Source organism: Aythya marila, assembly GCF_965140915.1.
Source record: "Aythya marila genome assembly, chromosome: 4".
Classification (NCBI taxonomy): Eukaryota; Metazoa; Chordata; class Aves; order Anseriformes; family Anatidae; genus Aythya; species Aythya marila.
The window spans coordinates 65,757,410-65,769,951 of NC_139045.1; the positions used below are offsets into that span (position 1 = coordinate 65,757,410).

At 36.2% G+C, this 12,542-nt stretch overlaps 1 protein-coding gene across 4 annotated transcripts in view; it reads right to left on the reverse strand.

Annotated features, from left to right (window-relative positions):
* The window catches only part of AFAP1 (actin filament associated protein 1), a 117,763-nt gene that overhangs the window by 36,770 nt on the left and 68,451 nt on the right, over window positions 1-12,542 (reverse strand). For all 4 annotated transcript variants that reach the window (XM_082759923.1, XM_082759924.1, XM_082759922.1 and 1 more), the window contains exons 4-6: window positions 10,758-10,866; window positions 6,434-6,645; window positions 3,306-3,485 (exon numbers count right to left, since the gene is read on the reverse strand). In XM_082759923.1, the coding sequence (XP_082616049.1) occupies window positions 3,306-3,485; window positions 6,434-6,645; window positions 10,758-10,866 (501 nt within the window). The remainder of the gene's footprint in view (window positions 1-3,305; window positions 3,486-6,433; window positions 6,646-10,757; window positions 10,867-12,542) is intronic.

The window sequence follows — 12,542 nt, forward strand, 5'->3', positions numbered from 1 at the left end:
AGATAGATAAATGATGAATGATAGATCAGAAATACATTTTTGCAGGAGGCATTGCTAGGAGGAAGGGAAGGCCTTAGGGCTGGACACCATGACCACATCCTTCTTCCACTGGTCTTCTACAAGAAGCTGCTTCAGAACTTAATTTCTTTGGCATCCATGTATTTTTAATACTAGGAGCAATTTTCTGTGGCCTTGTCTGAAGGTTCTGCACACAGAACACATTCATCTATATAAATGAAGCCACTAAACAAGCATCTTCTTGTAATCTTCTTAGTAGTCCTTTTATTTTTAATGTAGCATGTCCCAGGGATCCTGACAAATAAGTGTGTAGTTTCTGTGGGTCTGTTGGATGTGCTGAGACAAACAGGAAGATTTAAGACCTCACTTGACCACAAATGCACAAAAGTGCACACAGATGCCCATATACTCAAGCGCACATGGAAAAAGCTTATGTTTGGGTCAGAGTGTGTAACTGCATACATTTTTTCATGTACATTTTTGTGGGAACATTTTAGGACTCAAGTTTGGAAAATTCCACCACTTAATGTTGCACACTGTATTACTGATATGATCTCAGCTCTAGGCTGGATTTTATACTAGTTGCACTCGATGTTCTGAAATCTTGACAGGCTCTTTGGTGACATCAGCTATCCTTTTTTTTTTTTTTTTTTTCATCACACATTTGTTAACTGGTAAACCTGAAACTCCCTTTGTGGTTTCCAGTCTAGACTTCAATTTGCAGTAGCTTTATCAGCTGTTTTCTTGGTGTCATCTTCACAAAAAAGGTCTAAAATACTCTGCATTTACTTCAGTTCGACTTCTAATATGTCTTGTCTTCCAAAAGATATTTTAAAATTATTTGCTCAAGTAAATGTATTTTATACTGATTACATATGACTTAAAAAGATCTTCTGTTTTAGCTTTCACGGGAAATTCTAGCCTCCAAATCCATTCTGAGCTTTTCAGGCTCAAGAGTAAAGCTTTAATTTGATACTTACACACAAATTTCCTCATGAGAACCTGTCGTTCCCAAGTGATAACCTGGCTCTGCTGGCATGTATTGGCACAGTATCTTTGGCAGAGGAGGTGTGTTAGGATTAGAAAGTATGGATGCAGAGACCCTTCTCATCATTAGTGCCTGAATCAGATATAAATTTATATTTTAGAATAAATATTCTAAAAATAGAATTTATTACCTACAGAAACCATGCATAGATGATAGAGAGCTGTGGGGACAGAGAGTTCATGCCCCACTGGCAGAAGAAGCTCATACCACTTCTTCAAAGACAAAACAGTGATCTCTTCTTCAGTATAAGAAATTCCTACATAAATCTACACATGAGTTTCAGAAGCTCATTTTAAGTAAGGGATGCATGAAGAAAAAAATATATTTTTTTGCAATTAAAAAAAAAAAATCTTACATTTTTAAAAACACAGAACGAATGCTTCTTGTTTTCTGAAGAGCCACATTTCTTGAAAACCCTGGAGCTGTTGCAAGAGCTGCACAAACTATTTTTGGTTAGCTGCTGCACTGGTAATTTGTACTGTACAGGACGGAGAGTGATGCAGCAGCACTGAGGACTTGGAAGTTGAGCGTACGGTAGCATTGCCATGTAGTTGAGAGAGGCTTATTAATAGAGAGCTTTGCAGCATGAAGAAACTACATAAAGTATTGTCAGACTGTCTCCACGTGCTTTGCAGATAGCATACTTTCCAGCCGTTCACTCCTGGCACACACAATTGTGCTAACATGCAATGTGCAAAACTTTTTTTTTTTTTTTTTTTAAATAGCAAGAGTGCATCTGGGATATAGAAAAACCTAGCACTGCTCTGCCTGTGTGAAGAATGCTTTAAAGACAAAATAAAACAAAACAAAACAGAAACCCAACAATTTTTATGAAAGTCTGATAAATGCCAATGTATTCAGCTTTACTAAGCCCAAGTTTAGAACAAGACAGGAAATAATGGTGGAGTTACTATGATCTAACTGAAGTGGAATTCCCTTAGAAAAGAATATGACTGATGATTTTTTTTTCATTTCAATCAGTATTTTTGAAACTCTAGGTGAATTAATAGGACCCTTGGATGCTACTATGTTTTAAAAATTGAAACAAGATACTGGTGTTAGAAGAAGCCTAACAAATACAGATTACTTTCCACTAAAATGACAACACAAAGTGCATTTTTAAGATAAGACACAAACTCCCAGTCAAAACCAAAAGCAGACATACTGCAAACCCCCCAAAGGTATATTCAAATATTGCAAAATAGGAAATTACAGATTAATTTTCCACTTGGTCAATTAGCCCACAGCAGAAAGTCATACCTCCTAAGCTGCATTTTATGTCTTCCGCTTCTACAGAAAAAAACTGTCATCAGGAAATTCCTATGTGTTTAATTCAATTGTGTTTGGAAAAATACAATTTATTCTTAGCACATAAGTACCATATAAGGTTAGATCAGAGCACAGCATGGAGAATGCCTGATGAGTCTTATGCATTCAGATTTTTAATATGCATTCAAAAGGCTGGATTTAAAGTTCTTAAATCAAGCCACTAAAAATGTAGTGATAGTTTCCCACACTACTTAATTCACTGACCTCCATATCTGAAACTGGCAAAGTCCAGTATAAATACTACTAATCTGGTTGGGATCTAAAACTGCAGCCCTTGCACCAGGATTTTCGACATTTTCAGACACTGAACAGAAAAGGGTTGAAGATGACAAAATCCTATTTCTCAGAATTCTGCCTTCCCAGAACAAACCGTAACAGATGATATGTTGCTCAATGAGAGTCAGCCAACTTTAATTGACTTCTAGAAGCTGAATAATTTTTCTCCCTCTAGAACAATTCAAACAGGTATCTCCTCAAGGTTAGCTTGTTTAAAAAATGGTATCTGTGACGGTGGTATGTTGAATTTTTGCAAGACAAGCCTTGTCGGCTATGCTTATGCACCACTCCAAAAAGCAAGCTGGGTGCCAGCTCCCTTCATGTTAGGGAATCTGAGTCACCAAAGCTTTCCAGATAATGAGCTGGAGATGTAAGTGGAAGGGAATTGCCACCTCCCTTCTTGCTGCCAGACTATTGTGCAATTAGCAGTGAAAAACATACGCACCCACAGCAGCTGTGTAGTGCTGAGATTATGGTTGCCCAAAGAGCTGCTTCAAGGCCCGAGCATTAAGTCTGGATTTCTGCAGTCCCAGACTGGATGGGATTTAAGTGGTCTAGATTGCCTGAAAGCTATGAACAGGCAATGGAAGTGCTTTGGTGGTGAGAAAGCTCCTGGTCAGAAGTCACCTCTTACCTTTAGCCACTGTTCCGCCTGCTCTTTGCTCTGTACTGCCAGAACCAGTGCATCTGCTCCTTGGTGCGAGATTTTCAGCTCGTGCTTCTTCTTTTTGCTGTCTTTGGGGATGTACGTGATGCTGCAGTCATTCAGGAGCAGCTCCATCTGGGGCTGCTGGTCCTTGGAACTTTTGTAACACTGCAAAATGCAAAGGTCAAAAGTTAAATCTCACCTTTGTGACCTTTAGGGGAAAGCTGTTATTATATAGAAATGCTATTTTTAATATTTTCAACACAACTCTTTACCACATACCCCAGAGTTCAGCCAATGCTAACTTTGCATTTCTTTTCATCCTCTTTGTAAACCAAAATTGCTTCCAGACAGACATTAATAGAGATCTTTTATTGCAGGTACAACATATGGAGGGCATTTAAGCTTCTTCTGTGTTATCTTTATGACTCAACCTTGAACTCCATCAGGTAGGAAGAGGGTGCTTTTGGATATCTGTTCACATGTACCAGCAGTATACACTTGTAAAGTTAACAACTTTCAAACCCAGATGCTTACCCTGGCCTCCAGCAACATCTCAGCGTATCAAGGCAAACCTAGACCAGTGCTCACATGCTGCCTTCGCAAAAGAGAAGGCAGATGCCTTATTCAGCTGTCCTTGTTGAGATAAGTAACAAAATTTGTTGCAGTCTGGACAGGGGGAAAAACCACAGGACTGTAGTTTTTCAACTAATTTGGTTTAATCAGTTACTGCACAAAATCACATAAATGTCGGTTTACCCTTTAAGGTCCTGCCTAAAACTGTGTGATTTATCCAGTGATTTTTCCCCAAGTAGAAAGTTCTGTCAGTGAACAGCCATTTTGTGCTGTATCAAAGATGACTCACTCTATTTTTGAACTGGTGATTTGAAGATGCAGGGTTTCACATTGCATCATTTGTCCTGTTGACCTAGTCCCATCCTCTAACACATCAGTATAGCTCATTTTTTTAAAGCTGTCACAGACTGCCAGACTACAGAGCAAGGTTTAACTGTGAGTATGAATGTCCAGTAATTTTATATACTAATGTAAATTGGGCTTTTACTGATACAAATAAGCATGAAGGCTAAAGCAGTATCTGATATTAAACATGGACTAGTATATGCATACATAGAATAGTTGAGTATAAATGTGAACGGAGAAAGAACATAAAGACTTTTACATGTCTGAGGCAGTGTTCATGGCATGATGCAACTGTCAGGAGCACAGTAACTGTTAGAGGTTATAAACACTTCAACTTAGGCTGAACAAATAGAGCCACTCTCTGCAAAACATTCATGATCTTCCTTTCCTCTCCAAGGGCAATTAACTCAAAATTTCTTGGTCATAGATTTAAAGTTTGCAACATTAAAAAACTTAAGTTTTCAAGCTATGAAACCTTGAAAACATATAGCATTAGTCACTTCAAGAAGCAATCAATAGCATATGTTTTCATTTACATTTAATTAGAAATTTTATTTATAAAAGTTAAGTATTTACTAAAAGTTAAGTATTTATGTATAAGTGACTTTACATGAAAAACAATTCCCTACTAAGTGTTATTCTTAATGTCTAATTCAAATTAAAATATTTTATGATGACAGCCGCATTATTATGCAGGCAACTTCTAATCCCTAAGAACATTTATTTGTTTTACTTGCATATCTCATATCTCCTTCAAACAATAAACAAATATTGTGTAATTTAGTCATTAGACTCCTACTGGGATTTTTATTTTCTTAATCCCTGTTATAGAATTACTGAAAGACACTCTGCATAAAGAGAAAAAAGCTTTTCAGAGCACACGTGGCTAAAGGAAATGAAAAGAGAAAAAAATAACAGATTTCTATATAGAACAACAAACATAATTCTAGAAGAAATACTGTGTGACTTCTGAGAAAATCTGTTTCTTTCCCTTTTTCTTTTCTTCTTTTTTCTCTTCAAGTTGTTATCTGACGGTCCTGAAATCTGACACAATTCTGGTATATGCTGATAAAAATGTGGGCTAAGGATAATGGCATTACAACAATATAATACAAAACAAATCATATTCAACATTCCTTTTATCACTTAAATAGAGCTGGATGCAAAAATTAAATCCTCTGTAACCATGGGAAACTAGAAATGAATTTCAACTATATTTTCAGAAACTTCTTACCCAGATATTGCTATCTCATACCCTGTTATTTCCTACACAGCCATAAGCATGAATGTACTTGTAAACAAACACACCTAAGCTGTCTTTTACTAGTATGGAATTATGAGGTTCTACAGAAAATGTTCTATCATCTGTTAACCAGCTTTTAATACTTGGGATATTACAGTAAATACTAGTTACATAAACAGCTATAACTGTTGCAAACACCAGATAGGAAGACAGGGAGTGTCTAAGACTCCAAACGATTTATTATGGTAAGCCTTAGGTTGCTTTTAATGTCACAGAAATGAATGTCTCCATTAATTAGACTCTTTTCAATAAACAAAAAGACTTCTATGAGCAGATAATTTCCTAACTTTCAGAATCTTTTACTTGTGCCTGCAATTAGAAAGAAACATAACAGATTTGCTTAAGAGAATACATCCACTTGTTTCTTTCCTTTCTATAATGCAGCTGTGCATCATGTGAATACTGCATCTGTAATTACTGCAGAACAGATGGTGTAGGTTTAGTTTAAAGTGTATACATTACAACAGCATATGCTGCCAAGTGAGTTCTCAGTCTAACAAGGGACTTTTCTCTCCAGCAGTCTGATCCAACAGTTCATACACAAAGCTCCCTATGAGATTTTTGGTCCACAGGGAATGAAAGATTGGATTTACAGTTTCAGCTTTTTTTTTTTCAAATTAAATACAGTAGAAGCTAATAGGGTAGACTTTCTTTCCTATATCAGGGTACTGACCGGGTTTAAGTGCAATAAAAATCTGAGTAGCTACATGATACACTTATAATTACAGTGGTTCTCTGATTCTTGGGTAAATCATAACTGAAATCTTTGGTAAGGTTACTGTAGACTTGGCCACTGTTTGCAGAACATATTCCAAAGCCTAAATTCCTATAAAAATAAATACATCATCTAAAAGGTAGAAAGAAAATATAGTCAGATAAAAATAAAAATTACCAGTAGTTTGTTTTCTTTGATAACACACAGTAGTTTGGTCCATTGCCCAAATCGTTTCTTTCTAAGCAGGAAGGCACAGATTTTGGCATCCTTCACCAGATCCATAGAGGCCTCCTCAGAAGGCCACTGATGTCTCATTTTCTTCCCCTTTCCATCCTCTTCCTCTTCATCATAGGATTCGTAAGAGCTGCTCATGGCATCCGAGTCATAATCTTTAAGAAAAGGATTTTTACTCATAAAAGTGTCAAGTTAAAACATTTAGCCATGAAGTATAGTGAAAGAATTGAAAAACTCAACGGGGTTCCTTTTGAGTTAAGGCCTTTGTATGTCAGCCATCAACAAACTACTGTTTCAGTGCTTAGTAATATCACTACATTAAGTTAATTGAATAAAAGATGCAGTTCCATTATGAAATTTTACAGAAGACCTGTGCTGATGCCTTGGGAATTTTAACTGAAAGAATGAGCTTGGAATAAATAGCTACAATTTTAGGTGGTGCTTCTCCATTCTCATGGAGAAGAAACAATTGGAATATTTTCAATAGCTGAAATTTCATCCAAATATTTCAAGGAAGAAAATCTCTTATTTGCTTTAGCTAGATATTTAGGACACAATTTGGGACACAAGGGAAACCTGCAGCAACTAGGAAGGGAACAAGAGATCAAATGGCTGGAGAGCTCATTCTGAAACAGTCCCTACCTACGTGCAGAGTCACAATGGGTTATACCCAGATATCTGCAACTCCAAATCAAGCTTAAATATTCTGATACAATTTGTGGTTTCACAAAGCTTATATAGAATACTTTATCTTCATTTCAAAGAGAATATATATATTTCAAGCTCATGAAACTTTTTTTGAAAATGAATTGTTGTCTTCTGGTCAATTCTACTATGGAGGATTTGGCTTGGGGCAGCTCCATGTGGGGAAGTGGTAAATGCCACAGATGATTATCAATAGGAAAATACAACATTTTTTTCACCTATTTTAGAAAAATCAAGAGACAGATGGAAAAATGTAGATTAGATGTTTAAACTGACAGATTTTAAAACATTTATTCCAGAGCATTTTTTTTTTCATATTTGTTTAAAAGAACGCGTAAGATTTGGTAGAAGTCACCAGACTCTTCTAACTTTCTACCCAAAAAGCAGAAAAAACAAACAAACAAACAAAACGAAAACAAAACAACAACAAAAAAAAAGAAACACCAAAACAAGAACCAAACCAAAATGTTCTCCCTCTGACCTCCTTTTGGAGTGGCTATCCACAAACATGCATACAGAAACATCAGGAAATGTTTGGCAGTACATCGGCCAAACTCAAACACAGAGTAGAATGCCAACCTGTTTGGACTAGAGGAAGAATTCTTCATGTGGTGTTACCAAATATGAAGATGTAAGATCTAGTCACTCATCATCTTTGGGAAGGCCCTCTTTCAAAGGCATGAATGGGCTAACAGACAAACCTAGAGTTGCTCTCCCTCTGGGAACTGGTAGTGTTTCACATAAAGCATTTCATCTTTAACTTCACCCTCTCCCTTTCCAAGAAAAATAATACATAAGTGTCCAAACATAACTTCCTCATCTCTTTTTTAGATTTAGTAGTGAACTTTTGTTGCAGCTACACCACTGTCATAATGTTCATTTAATGTTTGCTCCCTTTCCACAACCATTGTTTACCTCACTTGTGATATTGTTCCACTTTTGGCAATAAGATCGTACTGAAACTTCAAAATTTGTAAGGGCTGACAAGAAGCAGAACAAGTTACTACTTGTATACAGAGATCACAGAATCACAGAATTTTCTAGGTTGGAAGAGACCTCAAGATCATCGAGTCCAACCTCTGACCTAACGCTAACAGTCCCCACTAAACCATTTCCCTAAGCTCTACATCTAAACGTCTTTTGAAGACTTCCAGGGATGGTGACTCCACCACTTCCCTGGGCAGCCTGTTCCAGTGCCTCACAACCCTTTCAGTGAGATATGTTAATACTGTTCAGATAGTACTCTGCCAATATTATATACTACCAATTAAATGAAAAAATGCCACCAGAGTAGTGTTACCATATCTCACTACCTAAGATACTGTCTCTGCACGTGATATTATTGTGTATATGTTCAAGTAAACACACTCTTTGGGTCTTGTGGTGGTGGTGGTGAGAAAGGAGAGACTTTGTAGGAAAAAAATGAAAAGGGTCTGTCCAAAATGAAGCAGTTTTGCCTAATCAATAAGGTCTGATTGACTTTAACCATTTATAGGTATTCTATTATGGTATGGAAGCCTCCTTGTTACTAATGATATTACAAAAAGACTCTGGGAATATTTACTGAAGTTAATTACATCTATGCCAACAGTTATTTAACAATTTATTATTGCAGTTCTTATATTTTTAACATTTCTTTGGAATGGTCTTTATATCAATCAGTCTATAGGTTAATATAGTTATAATCTTAGGTTAATATAGTGCATTGTTGGGTTATTTTAATTACCACACACACTAGATTCAGTGGAAGTTTTGCTTGAACTGAGATAAATTGCTAATGGAATATTGAATTTAAAAATAACTTCATTATGGATAAAGAAGAATGGGTAACTTTTAATGTAAATTTTAAAAGGTGATGAATTCAGGACATAAGAATATACATCAAAATCACAGCAGGGCAGATGATAAGTTACAATAGAAAAAAGCATTAGATATCTGGGTATATATATATATACATTTATATTGCAGAATTACTAATGAACTTTTAAGACTGATATCCTAAATATTTTTATGGGTTTTGATTGTTAAGTACAATAAGACAGCAGTTTCATACTGTGCCATATTTTTTCCTAGGCAATCCTTTAGCAGTGCTATTAATATTTGTGCTACTAATGTTTTTCTGCCTGAGCATGGCTCATGTTTAATGACAAAACACAAGTCAGTGGTTCACAGGGTATAGCAGGACCACCCATCATGTCCACCCACCAAGGGAGGACATGAGGAGAGGAGTGATTCTGCTGCCCTGCTAAATTCCTGTAATTACTTTGCATTATATAAAATTCTTTCTTACCTTCAATTTCCTACGTTAAATTAAGAGCTGCCAACTACCCTGGTTTGTTTTTTCATGTTTAGAGCTAATGCACAATGACAAATTTCCCTGCCACACAGTGTACAAATGAATAATTAATGTTCCAAGGTGACTTCTATGCATGTGTTTTAAGGACAGAGATATTATTTTGTTCATTTGCTCTGGTTCAAATAATAAAAACAGCTATAAAATGGGGGCTGATATCCCTTTAATACAAAAAACTAACTGTTAGTGATAAATCAGCCACACACAAGCAATAAATGACCCTATCTAATAAAAAAAGAGCAGCAAAAGGAAAATCTTTTCAATTTGTTAGTACATAGTGACAGTTAACTGGGTTGACTGACCCTGTGTACATTCTCACAGCAGTCATTTCATCGTTTCATCAGTGTTCTCATCGTATCTCCTCTTAAGTGCAATCAGTCTTCGGATAAGTAGTGGAATTTGGTAAAGAGTGTTTGTGTTACAGAATGAAGTTCTGGCATTTAGCTGGGAGACAACCCTATGGTTTTTGCACTAAACAGTCATAGAATCATAGAATCATTCAGGCTGGAAAAGACCTCTAAGATCATCTACTCCAACTTTTAACCTAGTACTGGCAAGTCCACCACTAAATCATGCCTCTAAGTTCTATATTTAGTCACTGTAATAGTGACATGTTCATCAGGCATGGCTTATGGGAGCCAGTATGAATGATTTATCCCTATCCACAATACATCATCAGAAATGCTGCAGATCACATCCTGTCAATAATTACTCACTTTAGAAAAGTTTTTTTTTGTTTTTTCTTTGTGTACTTTGGCAAGTAATTCAGTGCAATAGGAACATACCAGGAGATCTGCAGACCAACACCAAGTTCTAAGGCATCTACGTTTACACTATTGGTAGGTTAGAGGGTTTTACTCCGGACAATCCGAACTCTGGATCCCTGGTAAGAACGTCCCCATCATATTCATGCTTCAAATATATCCAAAGGATTAATGGCTAAATCGGACTCTCTGTCTCCAATAGCAGTCAAAACACATGTGCACCTAACTTGGAGCTCCAGGTTTAGTTTCCTCTAAAAGGAGCCTTGTTTGTGCACACCAAAACAGCTGTGCACACTAAAACAACCTATGGCAGTGAGGACAATTAAACCACACATATGACACACTACGATGGCACTAAAAGAGATGTAGCTGTTGAACGCTAAAAAAAGCCGAAGGACACTAGAATTAGCATTTGTTCTGAAACTGATCTGCATACACTACTCACTGGAAGTGATGTACTCAGGAGCCTTCCCAGGACTAAGTGGCACTGCCTCTTCGTAATAGCCTTCAGGAAGGGAAGATGTTGGTAATGGTGGAGGCCCATTATCTGGTGGCTAAAGGAAGAAAACAGGACAAAAAAAAAATCAGAAAATAATTAAAGGTGTTAAAATAAACATCGTTGAAACATCTGCTCATTATCAGTTTACAAGTAACACATATATACATATAGTCAGGACTAGCTGCTGGGTTTATATATATAACTATGTAACTATATCTTACTTTAACTATCTCTAAAGCCAAGGCTCTGGAGGCATGAATTAGATGTTGACCTTTGAGTAAGACATGAAGGGTAGCAGCATTTAGAAGGAAAAAAAAAAAAAAAGCCTAAATCTCAAGCTCCTTTTATGACCTAAATCTCAAGCTCCTTTTATGATGCTATAATTAAACAGTAATAAGTAGAGGTTGAGATTTGAAGATGTGAAGTGACTTATTTATGCTTCAAAACATAATGATATACTTCACAACCTATCATTACTGCCAATCCCTTTACCTCTGTTCATGGAAAGGATGCAGAACCTTCTTGCATGTACTTCAACTGATGTCCTTCAGTGATATAAATACTATAAATACATCTAACATGTTGAAAAGATATAGTTCTCTCTATTTAAGGACTACAAATGTAAAGGATCTATGTACCAAAGTGATTTACATACATAGGACATTTTATAGTGTTGAGGCTTATTTATTAGTATTCTACATCTAAAATAATTCATATTACAGTAGCAAGCATCACTTTGGTTGTACAGTTTAGAAAAGTTAAATAGCCTGATCTGGCAGAGATCAATGATAGATAACCTAGACCATGTTTTAATGATGCATTCTGTTTTTCAATGGCAAACCAATTCTTAATATAGACATTAATTTTTAAAATGTACCTCTACTTGGTGAAAACTGAACTATACAAATGATGAATAGCTTGGAACATCAAGAAACTATTATATGATAAAATAAATATTTCAAATACCAGGTCAAATTCTGAAATGCTTCTTTTCTAAATATAAGCCTGTTTTAAATTTAAAACTGACCAACTACGGGTATGTTGATATAGTAAAAAAGTAAATTTAGTACTCAGACTTCTTCCATATGACTTTACTGTTCTATTTCTTTAGCAAGGACCAAAACAACTGCATTTTATAGAACACGTTCATATTTGCCATAAGTTTTTAGATCCATATATTCATATTGGAGGAAATACTTCAGTCTTTTTCCAATACCAGTGGTTTATTGCATTATTACAAAAATGTAACTTGTAAGCAGAGTCTCATTTCTGCAGTAACAGTTTTTGAATACATCTTTGTCATGTAATGAAATAGATGTAACGGCGTTTGTCTTCATTGGACCGATCCACTCAACATCAGGAAAACAGAGATATCTAAGTAAGAAATTAGTCACGTGGGCTTTACTTATGGACAAACGTTTCTAGAGCACAGTTCAGATCTCAGGTGGGCTGAATAGTCTAGGAGAGGCGGAAATCCTTTTTCCATGGAACATAGGTGAAGGCACAGTGACTATGTTCCTCTTTGGCTATAGGCCTATAATTACCTGAGAGGGACGTGAGAATTAATAACATGTGACATTGACTGTTTTGAAATTAGGTCCTTGGCACTTTCAGGGATGGATTCGTCTTTCCACATTTCATAGCCAGACACCTCGACACCGACTAAACTGTGCCAGACACCTAATTCTCAACTACTCAGCAAGATGAGTAGTACCAGTCTTAGAGCGCTCT